Source organism: Colias eurytheme, chromosome 10, assembly GCF_061535395.1.
Source record: "Colias eurytheme isolate Ceu_HAF_F1 chromosome 10, ilColEury1 Martin Lab GWU primary, whole genome shotgun sequence".
NCBI classification, from domain to species: Eukaryota; Metazoa; Arthropoda; class Insecta; order Lepidoptera; family Pieridae; genus Colias; species Colias eurytheme.
The window spans coordinates 1,763,320-1,788,379 of NC_142989.1; the positions used below are offsets into that span (position 1 = coordinate 1,763,320).

Here is a 25,060-nt window from a genome sequence, read left to right on the forward strand (position 1 = left end):
CTACACCCCAGCAATAAATTGAGTACATAAATGAACGCATTTAAAATGTGTATGATTATCCGAAACGCTTTGACAATTAATGACATCTGACACTTGACAGTGATTGACATGACATTGACACAAACCAAATGTGATCTATTCAGTAATCAATAATGACAATAATATTAAAATTTAAAGTTGGTAAATTAACATTTTGTTTACTTATAAGTGGGTAACAAGGTTTTAGCATGAACAAAAAAGCAAGAAGTACGAAAACTAATTGTTAGCAATTGTGACAAGGACTAAAATCACATGACAGAGGGATATGATATGAGCAAAACTTACATATGTTACTTAGTTTGTTTAACTAGCCTTCGTGACCTGGACGCTACTACACATTTAGAAGTTTTGGGATCATTAATAGATTGTTCATTAGGAATCACCTGCGTTGCGCCCGAAGTTGTGCACGGAATCAAGTCCAACTCATTTAAGGAGGTTACACGAAACTTATCACCACTCTGTCCAATAATAAAAATGTTCCCGTCCCGTGTCCAACACTTGTTTATGCCGAATCTCTTACGAGCTGCTATGAAAGTTTCATGGCGACTCTTAGTTAAAAATTCAGAAAGTGTAATGCCAGAGTTTTTTAAGTTAGATTTTTTGAACCAAATGCTATCTTTTATTTGCACATCACTGAATTTAACTAATATAGGACGGGGCTTGGAGTTTGAACCGTTGACTTCAGCTCGTCCCATTCTATGAACACGGCTGATGGAATCAGCAGAGATTTTTATGGCCGGCAGCTTGTCGGATAAAGTTTTCAAAACTAATGCATGAGTGTCTTCCTTCTTATCTTCATCAACACCATGGATCAGGAGCATTTTACGTCGAGAACGAGTTTCCTGGAGGTCATGAAGCTTGTAAAGTAGTTCAATTTCGGCTTGGATGTTTTTAAGCGATGAAACAACAAACTTTCTGAAGAGTTCAAAATCCGCGGATATGTTTGTGGTAGCAGGAGAAGTGTTGTTCTGCAATTCCTTTTGAAACTCCTCCATCCTTGTATTGAAGTTTTCTGTCATCTGTGCCATAGTTTCTTTAAGTGAATCCATAGTGAGAGAGAGTTGATGTGAAATTTTAAAATTTATGCGTGGTTAAAGGAGACAAATTAAATAATTTAGTGCTGGTAGGTGTAATTAATCAGAATTCCATAGAATTAGGTGGAAATATAGCTTTTAAATATTTTTAAACATAAAAGAATTATCAGATCGAAATTTGTAACTGTTGCCTTTTTCACGCCTACCCTCGATGTAATGATAAAAGAATATGTACAGTACCAAAGCCAAATTTAGATGACCGTGTTAGCGGTAATGGAAACTAATTATGGTAACCGACTGCCACTTGTCTGTACGGGTCTTCTAGGACTTAGTCTGACAACTGGGCAGATAATAATACAATCGAATGCCACTTGTCTGTACGGGTTTTCTGTGACTTAGTCTGACAACTGGGCAGATAATAATACAATCGAATGCCACTTGTCTGTTCGGGTCTTCTGTGACTTAGGCTGGCAACTGGGCAGATAATAATAGAATTGAATGCCACTTGTCTGTACGGGTTTTCTGTGACTTAGTCTTACAACTGGGCGGAAAATAATAATAACCTGATTGTCACTTGTCAGTATGGATCCAGACAGTGGTTTAGCCTGACAACTGGACAAAGAAACAAATAATTTGAATATTATACTTAAAACAAGTCTGAATGTCAATTTATATCATTGATATTAATTCGAGTTTTGAATTACCGCTCAGAGCACGAGCTTTTTTCAGAATGGCCGTGTTAGCGCGTTTAATTTAAAGATAAAATTATATTTTAAAAGTAAATCAATTGATGAACTTTATTAATTATTTTAATAATAATCAAATGGATAAAAGTATTAATAATCATTTAATTATCAAATAATAATAATATTACATGTCATATTCAAAATAACGATCAAAACAACACAAATAACACCTGCGCTGACTCACACAGTCACGGCACTCGAATAATCGTCTTATAAATAACGGTTGTCTGCAGTTCTGCCCACCATACACTAAAGTGCAGTAACAGCAAAATCACGATTTCGAGTAAAACGCATTTAAAGTTAAGAATTGATTTTAAAAAATCAACAGAATGATAAGCAAAAAAATTTGAATGCAGAAAGGTTGTAAAGGCATAGGTTCACACGTTAAAGCAATAAAAAAAATATATCTTAATAACTGAATTTATTATGGCCATTTATTCTTTTTGGTGCCTATTACTGCATAGCCTTTTTTGTAAAAAATACCATTTTAAACTTAGTAAAATGCAGCAAAAAGCCCTATTACTGCGTTTGGATCAGTTATTTTGTCAAGAAACCCAACTAACATGCAGTAAGGTCAAAAAAATACTGCATTTTAGTTAGTTTTTTAAGAAAAAAGTGTTCAATTTACTAGTGCAGTAAGAAAAATAGCTAGTTCACAGTTGCAGTATTTAAAACATTAACTGCACTTTAGCTAGGAATAATCATATCTGTGTCATTATGCTATCCAAACTAATCTGCAGTAATGCTGTATTTTACTGCGTGTTAGTCAGTTTATAATGATAAAAGAATGTTAAGTATTCACAACTAAAATGCGACAAGCTTTGATTTTACTGCATTTTAGTTGGGAGTTCGTGACAATAAATTGTATTTTCTTAATTTGCAGTAAAAATAGCTTGTATGGCGGTAAATTTTACTGCGTATTAATTTTTTTTTTAATTTTTTTCCAGATATATAAAACTATCTAAAGAACTGTAAAATTATATTGCTTACTGCATTTTAGTTATGAAGCCTTAAAATTTAATCTGCAGTATAATTTATACTGTATTTTAGTTGGGAAATCACGCCAAATTGTTAATTTTTTTCGTTTGCAGTAAGTGAAAACTGTTAAATAAAAACCATTCTTATAGTCTTAGAAATAAGTAAGTTAATTCAATAGAAAGCTTAAGAAACCCGCTTTCAGAATCACTAATAAAACGAAAAATCACAAAAGGGCTGTTACTGCTCTTTAGTCTCTGGTGGGCAGAGTTGCGAGTCATTCTTGTACCGACTTTGGTCGAGTCAAGATGTCTAAAAAGTATTATATCAGTATTTAATTACGTAATACAACCACGCTTTAACATATTTGTAAGAAGAAAAATCTACATGAGTTTTATAATACACAAATGTAAATATAATGTTATAAATGATACCAGTTACCGTTTCAATCAAAACATTCCTGTCAGCCTTTTAAGGATATTTTCTTAAAAGGTCTTTATCTCATGTACTTAATATCATAAATCGTTTATTAATAAAATGTCCCGATAACCAATTTCATAAAATATTATTTCTATAACCAAAAGAAATGTATTTTCTGAAAACGAAACTCATGTAAATATTTCATACAATCTCCTAACATATCTATGACAAAATCGGTTTGTTATATTGTCAACATGCTATAATTATGTACCCAAAATTATTTATTATGCCTTAACACATTGTAAAAGACTCGAACGTACACCTGAAAAAGCAAGCTTATGATAAATTTAAATACAATAATAAATTGATCCTATAATACCTATTTATTTATTTAATACCTATTTATTAAACACGCTATTTATGTGTGTTTAGTATTTAATACAATTAGAAATTTTATATAAAAGAACAACTGAATGTTATTTGATTATTTTGACACCTTTGATATTTTTGAGATCTTTCGACCCTGGTTGGAATAATCACAGGATTTTTTATTCCACGAATGTAATTTTGTCTGGCACTAGATGATCCAGTGAACTTAGTATCACACTAACATAAATATATAATAACATAAATATACAATACCAATTTATTCAATTATTTATAATTCTACATAAAAATTGATGTAACCAAAATGATAAAAGAAAAGCCATAAATAATTATAAACATAAAAAATAATGTAAATGTTGTAATTAAATATTAATAGTTAATACTATACGTTCAAAGTACTTCATGATTTCGTAATTGAAACGCAGCGTAAACCACAGGCAGTTGTATGACCACGAGTGCGGTTTGACAAAAGCGTAGTGATACAGAGTTTATTTGCATTTAATATTTTTGAGAGTTTATGGAGCCGCGGTACAAGTGGAAAGCTTCGTTATTTTATACGAACATATTATAATGATAATTACGTTTATAAAGAAGGGAATACACCTTTTTTGCGAGGATTTGGTTTAGGTATACATACTCAGATGAAAAAGTGTGTGCGTGTAACCTTTACGCGCGATTGAAGTAAAACTTCTTTGGCGTTGACGACATATATCACTGAAATGATTAAATATTAACTTAAATAAATAAATATTATATTATAATTTAATTATATTTATTATTCATGTGCTTTACAAAGATTATTTAAATGTTATATTAATATTATTCATTCGAAACAGGTAATTGAATGTCATCATAATTTCTTACGTACGAAATTATAGGTTTGTGGTAACTATAATGTGAAACATAAATTTTACTCTCTAAATTTGCTACTTTTCTTGAAAATACAGCATCTATCGTTGTACCGAAACGCGTTGTTGAATGAAGTCGAGAAGTATTCATAGATAAATCAAATTTTTCTTCTAAAAAATCAATTAACGGCTGAGATTCCTGAGAGCGAAAATTAACATTAAAATCTCCAGTTAGAATCATCGGTAATTCATGATAATTACTATTTAAAAGTCGAGAACCTTCAATTGTGAAGTGAAGTAATTGCTGATGAATAAATTTTATGATATTTGTCAGGCTAGTATTTGTAGAAATATAAATAACAACGATAATCACAGGTTGGTCATTCGTATTAACACATCGAACCAAGGCGATGTCACCAATTTGTGAAACCTCATCTGAAATTTGTGATAATATAGTTGGTGAAATATTTTGAATTGGTGTTACATTGTTCAGTGTATCTGTAGATGAATGATATACAGCTACTCCACCAGCAGTTGAGTTGGGTCGTTTTATTGGGTAACGCAATAAAAATTTTCAATAAGAATTTGTTCGTCATTTTTCATCCAAGTTTCGGAAAATAACAGCAATGTGGACCTTTTTAATACTTTATCATTCAGATCAGAAACATGAGCACGTAAACTTTGGCAGTTGAAGGAAAATAGTGTAATGTTACTCTCATTTATAAGGTTATATAATTCTTCCTGTTGTGTTATTAGGCGAGAATTTGAAAGTCTTTACAATTCACACTGTAAATCAACTATTCCCCCTGGACGCTTTCTTCCATGATAAAATTTGTTGTCATCGGTGTTTGAGTCAATGAACAATCCATTTATATCAGTTACTCGTGATAATGCTACATATCTGTGCCTCCAGTGAATAAGGGAATAACTCAAAAACAGCACTTTTCAGGAGAGACAAAAAACTATATATCAATACTAAATCTTTATTAATTCAAAATTTTAAGCTTGTATGTGTAAGATATGATGTTAGACTATATTTTTACATATGAACACATATTGCAACAACCCCATAAATATACTTTTTTCGTGTTTTTTTGTAGTTGTGGCCTTATGAACGAGTACTTCATGGAATAACTCAATGTATTCACATAATTTTTTTTTTACTCTTTGCAATATAACGACTTATGCCCTTATGCACTATGTTCATATCCGCACAACACGACTTATATTATTGCCAGTTTTGGTTTTATAGAAATGATGTGACTTATTATGCTTGAAATTTGTGTACTTTATGACTCAATTGAGGCATTTTGGTGGAAAAACTATGCACGTAGCTTGAAAAACGAATGAAATCAACGGGTTTTTTATCGTTATTAGATAATAAAAACAAAACAACATTTAGGTATTTATGCATTTAACCCTAGAAGTCCAATCTACGTAAATTTGACGTATGAACTCTTCTATATTTACCATCGAATCGCTGCAAAATCCAGAACCAACTTATTAGCCGTCGAGACCTAGCAGTACATAGTTGGCTCGTCCAGGTAAATTCCGCCATTTGGTTGTAAAGAGGATGTTGTGCGTCATTTTGACGTATAATTGGGCTTTTCGTAACTTTTAAAATTGTTTCAAATTTTTATTTTGTGATTTATTTGAATAATTTTTTTCCAAGTCACGTTTCACGTGATATCTATAGTATTATACTATAGATTGAGTATAAAATGGAATCCAGACAACTTTTATACTAGGACGAAAAACCTTCAAGTAAATGACGATTATTGTCCTCCGCTGGATTTGGACTTCAAGCAAAGGGATTGGGTGACTGAAGTGAAGGTGGTTGTCCGGAGTAAAACCGAATATGTTATGGGGTTTTGTTACCCATGTAAAGCCCATGTATAAGTAAAGTCGTAGATTGGAAAATAAACCTTTAATCGATCTTTCAATAATACCTACAGTACTATGTTGTTAATGCTATACAATGTTTCACCAGTCACCACAATGAGTCTAGTCTGTACAGGTTAGCAGGAGACAATCATTGAGTATTAGTATTAAATACGTATCAACTGCGTATTGCGTTTTGCTTATTAACTATATATTTTCCTAGTGAAAATGAATCGTCGAATCAATTTAAAATTCGATCAAGTGCGTTCCGTTTCGGAACGCCACAGATAATAAAATATAGATAATAAAAGTGGCAACGCCACAATGTCATGGTGGTATACATTGAGGAAACAAGCACTATAAAGAGATAAGAGAAGCCCGAAAACCATATTCCTGTATGTTCAGTTAATACAGGAAAAGTTATAGGTGGTCAGTGGCGATATTTTACGGCATGATATAGAATTTTAACAATTTCTATATCATATAATATCAAAATAATGTAGATAAATAAAGAAAATACAATGAGACGAAAAGATTTTATGAAAAAATTAAGCACAGATTTGAAGGTGCCTTGGATGCAAATACGACTTGTGGCACGCACTTTGAAGAGACTTTACGTGACAATAGCCCAATTTTTTCAAAATATGTGGTACCAGAGTATCCATAAAATGTTTACGAAAATGCAGGGCCAAAGAAGTATCGATATTGCGGATTTTTTTCCTATAAAAAAGGCAAATTATCAAAGAACAGTGGCTAAAACGCTATATGCGGAGAAAACAATATTCATAATTGTCAAGACTGGTTATAAATACTTTTTTTTTATGCGACTATTATAGACTATAGTATTATTGTCTTGATTATTGTAGTTAGATATTTTTTTATAAAAAAGATTAAAAACGAGTTATTTTTTAATAACTTACCCAATTAAAAGAAGAAAATATAAGTTTAATATTTTTGTTGGCTTTTTTTAGATGATTCAATTATCGTTCTGTATATAAACAAAGAGTATAATATCATTAAATGCACTTAATGTGTTAGTTAACTGTATTTTTAATATCTATTGCAAAAAATAGTTAATTTCCATAGAAATATATTAGTATCCCAAGTTAACTGATAAATACCTTTTTAAAAAAATATATAAAGATTTGTTGTTACAGATTTATTGAAAAAACGATTTAAAAATAATAAGGAATAGTGTGTGTTGTTTCCGTGCAGTATTCAATTAATAGACCCATAGCAACACGCCATTAATGCCAAACTGTCTCATGTCGTCACTTGAACCAATGACACTAAAAGAGTTGTTCCTTTATGCTCATGTTAGAAAAATGACACAAATGCGTTTATACCAAAAATAGTGTTAGGACTGATGGAACAAAATGAATTAAGTCTTTATTCAAAAAGTATAACTACACATACGTCTTTGTGTTCGTGGGTACTTTTGACTCGAGACGAATAGTTCCTTTGCGATTGCTTAAAATGATGGATAAGGTAACTTATACCGTTAATCACACCCTACTTATACCGTTTGGGTCATTCGAAAAAATGGGTTAGGACGCAGCTAGAGATATGACCTTTTGATATGTTGTGTATTTTGACGAGCTGAATCCAATGGTGCAATAAAAACCAAAGGGAATAACTCGTCTTACTCCCTTATTCACTGGAGGCACAGATATAACAGCTGCTGACTGTGACTTTTATTGTATTCATAAACGATTTGATCAAAAGTACCACCTTGAGACTTATGTATTGTAAGCGCACAAGCATATACTAATGGAAAGTGATTTCTCTTTGCAAATATTGTCTTATTTCTATTCATTGGTACAGATGACGATCTTCGTAAAATTGGGACTGCTGTTCTACTAATGTTTAGAGTTTGAATATGATGGGCAGCTTTTTTCCTAATTTTCTCTCCTATCTTACCAGTAAACTCAAGCCATAAGCGTATGATGTTATCACTGTCATCACGTTCAATATACACTAACTTTCCAACACAACCGTTGGCTAAGCCATCAGATACATCAATATTGGTTGTAATAATGTAAAATTTGTTAAGAACTAATATGATTTCATAAGGCGATCCTCCTGTATCAATAACTGACATTTTATGAAATTGTTGGCGTACATATGCTTCTTGTTCAACTGAATGACAACCTATATACATATCTGTTGCTATGGATACTACTTTGTCTTCAGCAATATTTAAAATAGATTGATTATAATCCGCAACATGTTTATTTTTATTTTTAATTTACTTATTTTAAAAGTAATAAATAAACAAGTATATTTAGAGATTTTCAAAAAATTTTGCAATTTAAAATAATGTTTTTAAAACTGTTGAATTTTTTATTCACTTTGCTATTCACAATTGATCCGTTTGAAAATTTGAAAATAAATAATCCTATAGTGCCACAAACTTATCTGACCCGGTGACAGTGTCACTGATGTCGCTTTCTTTTATATAAACAAAATATTCCGTATGAAAAGTCTGTGAAAATGTGACATTTCAAAATGGCGGCACGTAGTTCCAGTTTTTGCCACCGGGTCAGATAAGTTTGTGGCACTGTAATTGATTATGATATTTGCCACTAGCTGGCGTATAAGTCAAGAAGCGTGTAGTATATGACATATACTTACAACCAATCAGAATTATTATTTTTAAATGGCGGAAACTACACAGACTTCAGTAAGCGTTACTTCCGTCAGAAAAAAAATCTGAGTTACTCCCTAGTCGCGCCTAAAGAAGTTTTACTTCAATAATAACGACTTCAAATCCAACAGTTTTCAACTGTTATTTTCCTACGGCAAAGATTTGTATGTTTTTGGTAGGTTATGGGTTCTGCGCTTAATTCTGCGTCATCGTCATGGTAATGTTATGAAATTATTTGTTGTAATGTTATGTAATTATATTTTCATTTCTTTCGGTAGTTTATAGAAATTTCGAATGAAAGCATTAAGTAAATGTTATAAAACCAACGGTAATGATGCTATGAAAAATTATTTTAAAAACATAATATATTTTATTTTTCTCATTATACGTGAAAAGACTTTGAAACAATCAGAATATAGTCGGAAGAGAGTCGGAAGTAAAAAATATCTAGGTATATTCTCTTTACTCAAACCTGCATTTGACAGATATAGCCACAGATGTCATATCGATTTATAGAAAATGATTGAATCTGTACGTATAAAAAATGCTGTTCGTTTGTATCGCCCAAACTCAAGAATGGTTGGACTGATTTTGATCTTGAAGTATGTAAATGTGGGAGTAAAGTGGAGGGTATATACATAGAGCCATGATATCTACTAAGTAGAAACGGTAAATATTTTTTAAAAAATATTAAAATAAATTAATAATTAAAAAGCTTTTAAATTTACTTGCCCAACAAAACGCTATAGTTTCATAAATCAACAAAACAATAGCAAATAAAAATAAAATATCACTGAACACGATCGTACACAAAACAAATGAATTTTAGTAAAAATAAATTTAATTACATTAATTTGATACAAATTCTTGGAAGCGAATGTATTTTTGACAGCAGGAATTTATCGGAAGTTATTTGTAATATTATGGCTGCGATTTCTATTTCGTTATTATATAAATAATTGTTGTTGTTGAAATGCAATAGATGTTAAGTACCGACAAGAGCATGTTATTTATTATTTCAAATATTCTGGTTAACATGAAACGAGGTATCAAAGCTTCATTTATGTTTTTAATATTAATTTTTATTCGGTATCGGTGTTTAGTAGTAGTTAGAAATATTTGTGATTTCTACTTTGTAGAGAATTATTCCGTAAATAAATGTTATGTTAGTTCTTATTTATTAATTTCCATGACCTTTCAATAACCTTTCATTATATCTATTTATTTATGCCGTGGGAAGGGAAACTGAATCCTTATTTAATATTAAATTGCGAATGTTTATTAATCATAGAAAGGGCAAAAGTTAAGTTTGCGATCTGGCGTTATGTATTTATTATGTAGATATTTTAGGGATACACAGAATATACGATGAATTTATCGATTTGAATGGATTTCAATACATTTTTAGAGCGCTTAGGACTCAGTGGTTTCCTAACCCCTAACTTTTGTAGTTAGGAAACTTCAATCTCGTATATTATGGTCTGAAACCCACATACATGGCTTGATATATCACTGCTTAGGAAAAATAGTATGTTGATATTTGAAATATTTTGTAAATATGTTTTATACAAACCTAGGATACAATTTTTTGCCAGATTTAGAACACACTTATATAAATGAAAGGAATTTGAAATATTGAGCCAAAAATTTGAAAACTGTAAATTGTGTTGTAGGTATAGATTTGGGTGCTAATTATTTTAATAAATAAAAAAAATCAATTGATGTTTATGGACTGATTTATTTGAACTAAATAGGATGAGTAGTACCTATGTAGTTGTGTATTTTATATTTAAAACAAATGAATACTAAATATGTTATAACGATAATATTAGCTTACAGTGTATATTTATTATTTAACCTAAACATAATCAGAATTTGTTTTTTCAAAATTATGTTATAACAACAAAGATGGGGTTGAGTTTAATTGTTGTTGTTACTTCTCTGTTTATTATATTAAAGTTTGTAATCAATACAGTTTGGAATTTATGGCTTATTGATGTTTTCTAATATAAGGTTATTTAAATCTCTCCATTTTATTTTATAAATAAGAAAAATGTTTATTTTATAAATCCAACTAAATCTCAACAGTAGTTTTACATAAGAGAAGTAACAAATATTGTTTATAACAAGTCTTTGAATATATACTTAATATTGTAAAGCTGAAGAGTTTGTTTGTTTGTTTGAACGCGCTTATCTCGGGATTTGTACTGGTCCGATTTGAAAAATTCTTTCGGTGTTAGATAGCTCATTTATCGAGGCAGGCTATATATATCATCACGCTAAGACCAACAGGAGCGGAGCACTGCGGGTAAAACCACAGAGCACAGCTAGTTATTTATAATCAATTACAACAAGACTATGATTATTGATAATCTTGAATAACATGCATCATTATCCGACAGACTCTTTAGCTTCTGCTTAGAATTCCAATGCACAACGACGTTTGCTCCTAAGCAGAACTGTTCAGTACTCTTTAAAATGGTCTATATTTGAACATTTGTTGCAGACGAGCCTGGTTTCAGCGGACCGATAGAAAACGTGACTGCACCGCTGGGTCGCGAGGCGATCTTAGCGTGCAGCGTGCATAACCTCTCCACGTACAAGGTACTATTATTCTTTGTATTGTTCCCGGTAGACTGTGACTGGCATATCTATAGCATTACAAATTCAACTATCGCATTCCGTTTTCAATTTGCTGAATGTTGGTAACTGTTTGTATTTTGGAGATGCCACGAGATGCGCTGTTAGAATGTTGGTAGTGAAAACTGTTTGTGAGATGCGTTTAAGCTTTAGATTGCCTAACAGGGTAATTACATAATATGTTTGTCAAACATCGTCAGCTTTCTACTGGTTTAGGCTGAAAACCCCCACGATAGTTGCTATGTGGTAGTCAAAGTAGTTTGGAAGTAAAAGCTTCTTTAGTTGAACACTTTCTGATGGGGAAAAATGTTATAGAGTTCAGAATTTAAATAGTACTAAGTTTTCAATTCTATAGACAATCCTATGACTGCTTACTTTTTTGGTTACTTAAGCATTATAATTATATACATGGCACTGGCTTATTTGATTAATTTGTTTTAATATTTAACTTGTTTGTAACCATTAAATGTGAATATTTATGACAAATAATTGAATTCTCGCTTATTTGATTTAAAACGTGTAGCTTTCACAGATAATGTATGCTGGTTAAATTACGTTAATGATAAAATTTGGATTCGATGATATGCAGTTAAATAATTGTAAGCAGCCTTTTGTTGTTAATCTGCTGATTTTTGTAGGAAAAAATTAGAATAAGACGTTTGTACATAAAATTTAATATATTGTTAATAAATACGTATTTTCCCGTAGAACCCGAATTTAAAAATAAATCTATCAATGCAAGCTGTAATCTCTGTTAATTAAATAAGACCCACATAGCTAGCAGTCTCGCGTAGTAATGTTGATGTGGGCATTTATGGCTAAAAATTATTAACATTCTTCTTTTCTTAAGATCTATAATTATCGATAGTCAACGAAGAGTATCAGGCTTACCTAATGTAGCCTAAATTATCAAATATGTTTAATAACTCATGTAACATAAAACCGAAACGTATTCTATTATTATTCTACTGACAAAAATGTGTTATGCACATTAATATTACCATGAATGCAGTTGGCATTCTGATGAATACTAAAATAATTTAACAGACATTAAAATTAGCTAGTGTTACATTCGTACATGTTACACAAATATGGTCAGTATGCGCATTGTTTGCGAAATGAAAATTTGCCAAATATTTCATATATTATTAGATATTTGATGGTAACATTCCTCAAAAAGCTTAGGTAAAGGTAAGGCTCATGTGTTGCATAGATAATAGACATTACGGAGACTCTTTATAATACTTACGATTTACGGAAAAGCTAGAAATACAAAGCACAGTCATTTTTACCTTTGGTTGTCAAGTGTGCATCTTTTCCATTTTCTATAAAAGCTAGTTTCTGAGAATAACGTTATTAGGTCTCTAAAGCTGAAGAAAACTGCATTTTACAATCTCAAAAGAATTTATGGTTTTTATTTATTTTTTCTTTTATATTTTTCACTCCCTTTTATTATTATCAATATGTGTTCTTTATTTGTTAAAGTCAATTTAATGAATTTTCATATTATAATTTGTCAGTTTGATCATGTATTGGTCAAATAAAAAAAAATCTTTATTTATAAATTTCGTATTTCTAATATTGCCAGTGTTTATGTGTGTTATGGTGATTACTTAATTAGATGACCCACATGTTAGTTTTTCTTGGCAAAAAAAAAATAGTTGAACTTATTTAAGTATATGAAACACACGCTATTTAAAATATTGCTCAATTCAATGAATAAGAATTGAATTAAAATTATTTCTGCCTGAAGCCGACATGTGCATTGTTTTATTTATGTGGTTACGTTTAATTTATTATTATTTCTTTGTTTGTTTTATTTCTCTCATTTTCTGGGGTTTTTGCTAAGAGCGCGGGCTATACAGCCAAGAGTTCCTGGACACTTATTAAATTAGATACAGGGTGTCCCAAAAAGTAGTGATGAACGAAAGCTGGGAGGTAGAGGACCAAGAGGGCCATCCGAATCACTATTATTATTTATTACTAAAGCAAATAAGTTGCTTCTCAATTAAAAGTAACGTAAATAAAATTTTGTTTTAGAAATAGGTAAGTATTTTAGACACACTTATAAGCAGTAATTTTAAGAATAGATATAGACTGCGACGCTTTAAGATATACCTACATAGGTATCTAATTTTTTTCCAAAAGTTGGTATGCTTTAAGTCTTATTATTTACATAAACGACGTGACATTAAAGAATTTTCCCTAATAATTAATTTAACAAAATTTTAAGTTATAAACATTAAAATTTCTTTTATTCTTGGCATTCACGCTCGCTGTAAAATGTAACGAAATAAAATTCTTTAAATTATAGTTAAATATTTCATTTGAAAATATTAAAGCAGTTTATCGAATTTTACGTACAGCTGAATTTTAGTTTCATTTACGCTGCATAAAACATTGTTTCTTTATCAAATTAATGTTATTGTGTACATAGAAATTATTGTTGATACGTTTTACTGTTTTTGCACTTTTTTATTGTGGACATTTTAATCTTCTCTTTGAAGATTTGTATAAACTTGTCGAAGTAATAAGTAACATATACACAAATAAACAAGTATAGGTACATTGTATTATATACAACATAAGTATGCGTATATAATATGCGTATAATACATAACAAGACTTAATTAACCAGTTTCGCTAGGGTAAATAGACATTGCTTTCATAAATTAATTGCACAAACAGTAATTTATAATAACAATGAATACATTCATAAATCAAAATATAAAATTACGAAAAATCGTGAACAGTATAAAGGAAACAGTAAGTATAAAGCTGCATCTTTGTCCAATAAAAGCACTTAAGATTCTGCATCTTAAAGTATTCTAACTACACCCTCCGGAATCACTCGTGCCGAGGTTTTAAACAACGTGTTGAACGCTAAAGTATACAGATTATGTGCATATAAACTACTTGAAACTTGAGCAGTTGTTAACTTTGGAAAGATTGCAAAGCTAAAGCATCGTGTTACTATAGTCACTGATTTATCTTGATATTTGGGAGCTAATAAGTCCTATCCTATCCTTCCTACAAAATTATAAATGCGAAAGTTTGTGAAGATGGATGTATGTGAATGTGTGTGTAGGTATGTTTGTTACTATTTCATGCAAGTACCTGTTTTTTTTTTAAAGGCACCCGCCATCACAGGGTGTTCGCGCCACCTCTGGAATATTGTCCAGAGACGTTATTTTCATTTTTTATTTATTTACAATCACAATTTATATCCACATAGTAAATTATATATGCAAATATAATATAATATACAAATACCTGTTACATTGAACTAGGATTAATATAGGATAGGTTTTAGGACACGGGAACGGGAACTATGCGGGTTCTTTGAAAACGCGGGTAAAGTCGTGGGCGGAAAGCTAGAGTTATACATATAATTGAGAAGTTAGGATGTTACGGTTCATGAATTATGGAAGAATTAAAGCGTAATATCCAACAAATATCGTTTGTCATCAACTATAATTAATATTTTTTAACAATTGACTAAAATTTATTTCATGATATATTCTCTACATTCCTCTTCTACTACTATTGATTACTTGCTATGTTCTTTTAATAAATAATTAATAGTTGTCTTTAACAACCTGCAAACCAAATTTCTATAAAATCAGTACGTTACTTTTATATAAAAACACGATTACAATCAGATTTATTAATATAGGAGAGTAATCAATTATTTTTATTGAATAAATGTCTGCACACTTAACCTACTTACTGTGTTAAAACGGTCATTTTTATAAACGTAGGTAAATAATAAAAATAAGGTTACAGTTTCAACTTACATGATTTATTTTGCGTTTAATCAGCCTGACGTTTCAAGAATAATGCGATATGCAGAAAGTCAAGGCCGGGAGATAGCTTTGTACGCTTTTTCATGACTAATATAAATGAAGGTCTCAATTTTATTTATTATTTTGCCCTTATTAATATATATTACCTTTAATCCATACTAATATTATAAATGCGAAAGTAACTCTGTCTGTCTGTTACTCAATCACGCCTAAACTACTGAACCAATTTGCATGAAATTTGATATGGAGATATTTTGATACCCGATTTGAATTAAACGCTTTTCCATTCTATTAAAAATGACAGTGCTAGGCTGGTCAATTATATAGTGAATATAATGAATAAAATCTCTACGTTTCTTAAGAGATCGTATGTGTAAAATGATTCTGTATAAACCTGGTAAATATTTAGCATTAAAAAGGATAGTTTATGCCATATTTATGAAACTGAAACTCTGCTCTACTTATAGGAGCTATCTAGCGATGACAGTATTTCTTACTACAATGTGCATGAAGGGTTGTTGCTTATTTGGTACAAACGAAGAGAAAGACTTTCTCTTTACAAAATTCGTATTGACTACGAATTAATCTACATACACAATTCCCAAAACGTCTAATTTATGTATCTTCTTTATATCGTCATGACAGCGTTATCTTCATACAAAATTCTCCACAGGTTGCCTGGCTTCGTGTAGACACACAAACAATACTGACCATACACACACACGTGATATCCCGAAGTCGGCGTGTCGGAGTGACCCACAGTGATCATCGAACGTGGTTCCTGCATATACGAGAACTACGCGAGACGGATAGAGGGTGGTATATGTGCCAGATAAATACGGACCCTATGAAGAGTCAGCTTGGATATTTGGATATTGTTGGTAAGTTTGATCATATGGTAGGGATTGGTAACCGTTGTCTGAAAACAAACTTTGATATGATAATCTCTTGAAATTTTTGCATTGTCACCGATCCTTGATAAGTGTACATAGTTTGAATTGAAACTGTACGTTTAAAGTGGTTCTAAATAACCCTATTTAAAGAATTCGGTTTCATACAAATATACAGGAGAGGCTAGGAAATGCGTGTTGATAAAGATAATTGTAGTCGATGTAAGTTGAAATAAAATGCTAATGTTGCTATATATAATGTTTGTTAATTGCAATGGCTTTCCATTAGATGGGTCTTTAAAGGTATTTAGCGAATGTTAAGGAAACAAATTTGTCCTTTCCTACTTTATTTTGTAAAAGTAGCAACTTAAATGTCATCTAAGTCGTGAGCACGTTCCTAATAAAAATGTTGTAATTAGCAATAAACTTTTTAACCAATTAAGGTCCAATTAGCAATAAGAATTCTTGTAGTAACAGAACCTTGATTGTGTGAAGGATAATTAACAATAAAACAATAGCACACATGTAACTTACGCAGACGTGTTGAAGTAGGTCTCATTATATGGTATGGGGTAGTGACGCTTGTTTACATAATGATTTAAAGCAAATATTTGTTTTATTTTAATTAAACTTTTTGGTTCGTATACATTTGATAGTCTTTTTTCATTTGGTTGGTTTAATTAAGCGAATGCTTGTTTTGTAGATAAGTTTCGATAGAGTTGTGAAAATTATGTTAAATGTTTTTGCAATTTCGATCATCTCCATTCATAATAGATACAAGTACGGAATACATTTTATATGTAATATTACGAATAATACATATTGTATGAAACAAGCTGTAAATTAAATTAAATTTTATTAGTATGTTAGGAATTCAGAATAATAGGAGCCAACATTTTTTTTCTGTTCATCTGTTTGTACATCTATAACATTTCTACCAGTACCACCGGACATTCTGGACCGAGGGACTAGCACCGACCAAACCGTTCGGGAAGGGTCGCCAGTCAGCCTTACTTGCGCTGCCACCGGCTCCCCTGACCCGCAGATCACGTGGCGAAGGGAGCACACGAAACCGATCCCTTTGTCCAACGGGTCACAAGGTAATGTGGGCGATAATCGTTTGACGAATTTGACGGTAGATTTTAGAATTGAGTTCTTTTACGAGTGATTGTTAGTCGCTGATGAATTTAGCTTTGTTTTTGGTATAATACATGTTCTTTGTAGGCTGTAATGGTTTTTATGAAAAAAACAAGGTTAGAATTATAATAAATTAATGATTAAGGATTAAAAGTTTGTTATGCCAAATTAATACAATTCGTCACAAATTTTAATCATTGTTTTGGATTTAATTTTATTAATTACATTACTATTTCTATTTTCATATATTTTATAAATGGATGTACCTAATGCCTAAAAAATGCACATTTCAATGCCATACCGTCAAGTTTTCTGTTAATAGAATTGTAAAATGTAACGTAAGTTTGAAGGCTGTATTGTGATTGCAGTGACGTCACTGGAGGGTCCCGTATTAAATATTACTAGAGTCACGAGGCAGCACGCGGGGCCGTATTTGTGCATCGCCTCGAATGGAGTCCCGCCTACCGTGAGCAAGAGGATTATGCTCATCGTTGAATGTAAGGAACATTTTATGGTAGTAAAGTATCAAGAGAATTGAATAATCGTTATGATTCGTGTAAATCTGCAATGGAAATTTCAATTTTTTTTACTAAGAAGTACTAAAGAGAGGTACATATTATGTTTTGCCTATTGAGTTAGGGGTCATGAATGTAATAGCGGTAGAGTTACTATGACTTGTATTAAAGAATCTGGCATATAACAATATTACCTCATATTTTTTGCTTACTTTTTACTGTTTAGTTAATAGTAGTACAATAAGCTTTTGACGTGACAACGTCTTATAATTCGATAGAGCCGGCTGCACGCACGAAAAAACATGACTCATGCGGCGTTACCTCGCTCTGAGGCGTTCCAAGTAAGGCTTGCAGTGCAAGCGAGAGCGCGAAACGAGCGACAAAGATGCACAATCGGACGTTGTCACGTTCAACTATCGTCAGTAAACCGACTTTACAGACAACCAATTTTTTAAGTTGTCTATTGATATAATCTGGTTCAATAAATTCCATAAAGTCAAATGAGCAAATTTAGTAGGTTTTATTCTTAGATTTTATTATATTTATTAATGCATTATTAGTTCTAGTCTCAGTAATAATAAATTCCTTCGATTATCTAGTTCCACCGGTGATAACGATAAAGAATCAGCTGGTTGGCGCAGCGCTGGGTACAGACTTAGTGCTGGAGTGTGAGACGGAGGCGTATCCCAAGCCAGTCAGCTACTGGAGCCGGGAGGATGGTGAAATTGTTCCTATAGGTAAGATAGCACTTAAAATATAATTCTTAGAATTGGGTGGTGGTCCTACAAATATTTGCTTGTAGTGACACTTCGCTCTGAATCGCGCAAGCGAAATATTTTCGCTACAGAGCATATTATATATACAACGACATCATCCATTGGGGCCTTACCGGCTGGCCAGTCGAGTGGACTGGTAGAGGATCCTCCCTTTATCGATGAAGTAATTCCACCTTCCTTCCTCCACATGCTATTGAAATATTTGTAATTTCAATTGCAACTATTGTGTTGACCTGTTATGTATGAAAATATTATTATAGGTAGACATCTTATATTATAACGTACTAGCTTTCCGCCCGCGGCTTCGCCCGCGTTTTCAAAGAAAAACCCGTTCCCGTAGGATTTCCGGGATAAAACCTATCCTATGTCCTTTCTCAGGTATCAAAATATCTCTATACCAAATTTCACGCAAATTGGTTCAGTAGTTAAGGCGTGATTGAGTAACAGACAGACAGACAGAGTTACTTTCGCATTTATAATATTAAGTATGGATTTACAGCAATTCATCTAAACAACCATTCATGTAATAATGATCGCCATAGGGGCTTAAAGTAAACAAGAGTAGATTCAAATTATTTTTGTATTAATTTTCATTACAATTATTCAGCAATTAATATTTTTGTTTATTAGACGATACTAAATAATAGTCTTACTTTTGCAGTTATATAATTATCACGAAAAATATGGACTCGGCGTTCATAGGTGCCGTATATTGTTCGTAAGGATTTCTGTTTTCCATAAAATTTTATTCTTCTACGCATATCATAGTGAAATAGTTATAGCATTCAAAGGTATACCCCTAGTATTAATCCAGCATAATACTGAAATGCATATCAAGATAATGCATACGACGGGATGCGGGCACACACTGAAACTGGGTCGCTTTACTTTTAATTTTTGATTATATGACGTCATAATGTATTGAAGTTATGTATTATCCTTTGGAAAAATTCCTTTCCCTTACGGATGGGTGGGATTTTGACGATTGTTTCGTGGAAAGTTGTGTCAAAATTCAATTATTTGGAACTTTACAGCAAGCGTGGTCACGCGGAGACTCATTTTCACTACAATTTATTTACCTAAAAAGTCTTTAATTTTTAAATATATAATATCTACATACAAGGTATAATTAAACACAGAAAAATATTAAAAATAGATTTCAATATTTGTGAAGACAATAAAACAGCAACAAATCCAGTTCAATCAAATACAAATTGATATAGTAAATAGAAACTATTTAACAGCCCTTACGTGTTGTTATTGCATTTAATTGTATTGTATTGTATTTAATTATATGCGACTATTAGATTAAACAGGATCGTAATAGAAATGTAATGGTTCTACATAACTGACCAATTGATGTACCTAGTCAGTTGATAATTATTAATGCTCGTCTGTTTACTGAATTGTATGGAAATTGATTAACTTATCTATACTTAATATTACATATAAAGAGGAAAGGTTTGTATGTATGTATGTATGTATGTATGTATGGTTTTCACGCATAAACTATTGGACCGATTTTGATGAAATTTGGCACAGGCAATCTTTAGACCCTGAGAAAGAACATAGGCAGGTAGCCTATATTGCGAAATATGTACCACGGGCGAAGCCGGGGCGGACCGCTAGTTGCTAATAATTTAAGTAGGTATATGAAATGATGGTAAATGGTGATAAATCGAAAAACTTAGTGGTTAATAAAATTAACAGCCTTGAAATTTAAAAATTATTTATTTTTACTTTTTTATCACATCCTTTATAATATGAAAGTTGGGGATAGTAATTTAATCTGAAAACAAATCACGCGCTGTAATATTTTTTGTGGGGTTTGAATTTTTAAAATAATTTGGAAAATCCAAAAGTGCACGCCTCATAATTTTTTTTTAATAATTATTTATAAATTATTATTTTTGTTTATTTAATAACAATTAAACCACATCGAATCAGACCCTGAAAAATGAAAGGGTTCTATTCCTGAGCATACTCAAGCGTAAGAGAAAAAAAAAGACTCGATTAGTAAAGTATTTCGGTCGCTATCGTGTTAACAAGAAAATCCTCCGCACATACAGACACACGGACGTCCAAGACAGAACTTTTTTAAACTGTTTTTTAGCTAGTTTAAATAACAAAAATGACATCAAAAATATCATGAATGTTAAAAATAGTGTTTTTTCTTAATATGTGTGTGTATGTATTATCTTACAAGTGCAATGTATGATACATAAAGACATTTTAAGTTTGAAAAATCAGATGTTTTGCGCGAAGTGACAGTAGTACCCACCTCAACGCTTCGCTTATGAGGCGTGCAATATGTCGGTAATTGGGTTTAAAACCACAGTTCGCGGACGTTTTTTTTTATTTATTTCATGATTCTTATTGTAGGTGGAAGCTTAGAGCCACAAAGGATAGCTGGTACCTACCGTTCAGTACTTAGACTGCCTTTAAGAAGAATAAAGAATTCCGACTATGGCGCCTATAGGTGTGTTTCCAAAAACGCGCTGGGTGACACTGAAGGCACCATCAAATTATATCGTATGTATAATTAAATAAACTATAATTTGTATGTGTTTATATTTATTTATGTACATTCATTAAATAAATATACAATAACAATTGTACGGTGATTATGTCATCGCTAAATTGTAAAGATTGTTAGATAAATAAACTATCTTGGGAGATGGCAAATTGTTGAAAAATTGTGTTTTAATCTAACGCTTTTTACAGTATTACGGCGACATAATTTTATAAGTTGGTAATTTATGTGGTATGTTTACTATTTAGGCTGTTCACGTAGGAGGACGATAGTTCAAACTACTAATACTCATCCACTAATCTGGCTTCTGAACTTTAAATTTCATAGATTTATAAATAGTTGTCATTCTATAATTATAGCACAATTTTAAAAATAACTTACATATTTTTCTAACTATCCTTCAATGTCATCTATATTTGTTTTTAAATTAAATTCAAAGTAGTGTATGATTATAGCTTTAAGGTTTTGAGGCAGGTGCCTCGTAAAATATCCTACATTCTCATAATAACAGTCCTAGATCATCTCCACAAAATAAATATCGGTCCTCTACTGAATATCTTGGTATAGCTCCAAATCTTAATTAGAACTCATACATAACATCACCATTGTCCTGTAAAAATACTTGAAAATATCAAACTACAATTCTGTGTTGATATCATTATCATGGATTAAACTAATTATATTGAGTTATTTTTTTATTATAAACATAGAAATGCGAGTTCCAACGCAAGCCAACAAAGCTTTTCCTAACAAGCAAGCTGTGCTAATCTTTTTATATTAAGACGCTAAAGATATTATTTTACTTCGCAGCGATGCCTCCCGCCGCGTTGGAAAATAAAAATGGTAAGTTAGTTTTCCTTTTTACGAGATTTTATTTACCTTATATCTGTGGGTAATCAAATCTTATAGAAACTTGACCTTCCCAGTGCTTAATGCGATTTTGTCGTTAATTTTGTGTTGATTTAAAGCAGTAAATGTTTAAGTAGTAACTGGTACATATTATAGAGATTACTTTGTATACTCTAATCTCCATTTTTTTCCTCTCATATATTATAGTCCTGATTTATGTAACCAGAATTCAAAATTACTGTAAGGAAATAGTCAAAGGAAATAAATATTACGAAGGAAATAAATATTAAATTCTAAAAGGGTTTATTCCATTTAGTAAATTATAGAATTAAAAAACATAGTTTAGTTAATTTTTGGAGTTTCTATCGATTAAACTTAAACAAAAAAAAAAAAACAAGTAGGTAGTCTTGGATTCTGTCACGATCTTGTCTCCTTTACCTCTATCAAATTAAGATTATTGTCATTTGGCAGCCCTCACATCACATGAAAGGATTTTTTCATGGACAAATTTTCCTTTAGATTTCCAATATTCTAATATCGAAATATATACTTATTCAAAGCTATTGACGTATAAATATTTATTATGTTATGAAACTGTATAAAAGTACTGTGTACTAAGTACGTCTTTAAAAGAAGGTTCTAGGTCGAAACTTGTGTATAAATTTCCTTTCGCTTCACCTTTATTTTATAATAATCTTGTAATTTTTTTCTCTTTCAAGTTATTCAAAGGCTTAATATAATGATGGACAAGTCATCGGAAAGTACGCCGTTTGGAACTCAAGGTATATTATATTTTCATTAAAATAAAAGTGTATTGCTCTTTAGTAATTAGCGCTATTACATTTTTGCTAATTAACAACGGGCGCTAAAAATTATTACAAGCTATTCAACAAGAGACCTTAGCAATTTTTCGGATATTCCACTTACCTTCGGGCTTAAAATTTATAAGGTAAAAATGTATTGAAAAGCTTTTATAAGGAATATTAATTAGGATGTTTTTCAGATTTCAGGTTACAAGGTAACGGAGCAGTCTCATTGAAACAATCTTGGCTCGGTTTTTTGATATTTGCGTATTTATTTTTTTAATCTTGTGGTTGTTGTTGTTTTTAATGAACACATGTATTTGATTTTACAAGGATTGAGTACAAATATGAAATAATTATACAGTATGTTTTGTGTTATAAAATTGAAGGCGAAATTGTATATTTTGGTTAAGAATTTGGATTATATAATGCGTGTTCTGTTTAGTTAACAAGTAATATTTCAACTGTTTTGAACAACTTCAGTCGTTTTCAAATAAGAGGTTCAAATAAGTATCTCTTCGTATATGTTTATTTTTTACGTATTTGAAATATTATCAAAAGATCAAGAGGAATTTACCTATAATATGATTTACCAACTTCTTAGTCGCTGTCGTACTTTATAAAAACTGGTATTGAGGCCAATTTATATTGGCATTATTAAAATATCTTGATCCACTAAAATTTAATTGTATTATCTAAAGAAAGTATTACACAAAATGTGTTTATCCTACTAATCACAGATACATACGAAAGGTAACCTTCTAATAAAAGTTATATTTCCAACTAGCTTTCCACCCGCGGCTTCGCCCGCGCAGTCAAAGAAAAACCCGCATAGTTCCCGTTCCCGGAGGATTTCCGGGATAAAACCTATCCTATGTCCTTTCTCGGGTATCAAAATATCTCTATACCAAATTTCATGCATATTGGTTCAGTAGTTAGGGCGTGATTGAGTAACAGACAGACAGACAGACAGAGTTACTTTCGCATTTATAATATTAATATGGATTAATTTAAACGGAAATATAAATGCTTAAAAGCCTGCAACGAGTATGTTTCATCAATATTGACTTATTATCTTCAGTTCATTAGAAGATTGTGTATTGAATAATGTACAAAGGCTTATATATAATCTTAGAAACAACTATTTATTAGTGTTAAATGCATTTATTTTATGTATAAATTATATACTGTGAACTTTGTAGACTGGCAAGGCGCAATTGATAAAATAATAACATATCTTCTTGTATAAGTTTAGTTATAACGTTATTGACTTACACTTTAGGAAATTATATTATGAGAAATATAAAGAAAGTATTAATAGAGACTGAAAAGAAACGTGTATGTATGATAAATGTAGGAAATTAGCGCTTGAAATAAGATACTACATTGTAATAGGATTTATCGACTGTACATAACAAGATATAATATAGTATAGGTATTATATACAGCTATTGTTTTATGATATTATACAGGGTGTCCCACTGTTGGTATACTAAGCTCAAAGGGGGTTATAGTTTTGCATACGCTGAGTTCGTAAAAAATACTTATAAAATTCCAGACGAATTTTTTTTCAAATAGATGAATTCTTAAATCTCTATGTGTATGTATACCCATAACGAGCAACCCGCCCAACTTTGCCACCAGCATCACCAGCGTGAGCTATCGTTTACGGTTATGTTTTTATAGACAAAATGCTCATGCTGCGCGAAACTAGAGAAGAAAACATGGATTTTCACGAAAAATTTAGCAAAAAATTTTTGACGTTATTTTGTTGTTTAAGTATTTTTTTCGTGATAAGTGTATGCAAAACTACAAGTTACTTCGCGCTTAGTATACCAATAGTGGGACACCTGTGTAAGCGTCAAATGATTGCTTTTCACGTTTGTTAATGTTTGGAACAGCTTTAAATATTATTTTGATACAATTTGTTGTTATATGTTAAAGTATAGATTATTATTTAGTTTTTTTTAGCATTTAGACCTAGTTAAACTTGTATATATTGAGAGATCTTTGTTCGATGCAAATATTTATTTCATTGTACTGAAAGGTAGTGTTTTAGAAAACCTGTCAATTGATTTGTATGCGGACCATTGTGGCTATCGAAAAATAAAGAATTTGCAGCAACAAATGACGT

General features: G+C 31.2%; 1 protein-coding gene across 1 annotated transcript in view; it reads left to right on the top strand.

The window, feature by feature from the left end:
- LOC149905016 (opioid-binding protein/cell adhesion molecule homolog) overlaps nucleotides 1-24,546 on the top strand; it is a 44,958-nt gene extending 20,412 nt beyond the window's left edge. Inside the window, exons 2-10 of the mRNA XM_090106632.1 lie at nucleotides 11,484-11,581; nucleotides 16,097-16,304; nucleotides 17,255-17,413; nucleotides 17,819-17,947; nucleotides 18,565-18,702; nucleotides 21,124-21,273; nucleotides 22,085-22,117; nucleotides 22,843-22,905; nucleotides 23,127-24,546. Of these exons, the coding sequence (XP_089962758.1) occupies nucleotides 11,484-11,581; nucleotides 16,097-16,304; nucleotides 17,255-17,413; nucleotides 17,819-17,947; nucleotides 18,565-18,702; nucleotides 21,124-21,273; nucleotides 22,085-22,117; nucleotides 22,843-22,905; nucleotides 23,127-23,209 (1,061 nt within the window). The 3' untranslated portion in view covers nucleotides 23,210-24,546. The remainder of the gene's footprint in view (nucleotides 1-11,483; nucleotides 11,582-16,096; nucleotides 16,305-17,254; nucleotides 17,414-17,818; nucleotides 17,948-18,564; nucleotides 18,703-21,123; nucleotides 21,274-22,084; nucleotides 22,118-22,842; nucleotides 22,906-23,126) is intronic.
- The last annotated feature ends 514 nt before the right edge of the window (nucleotides 24,547-25,060 follow it).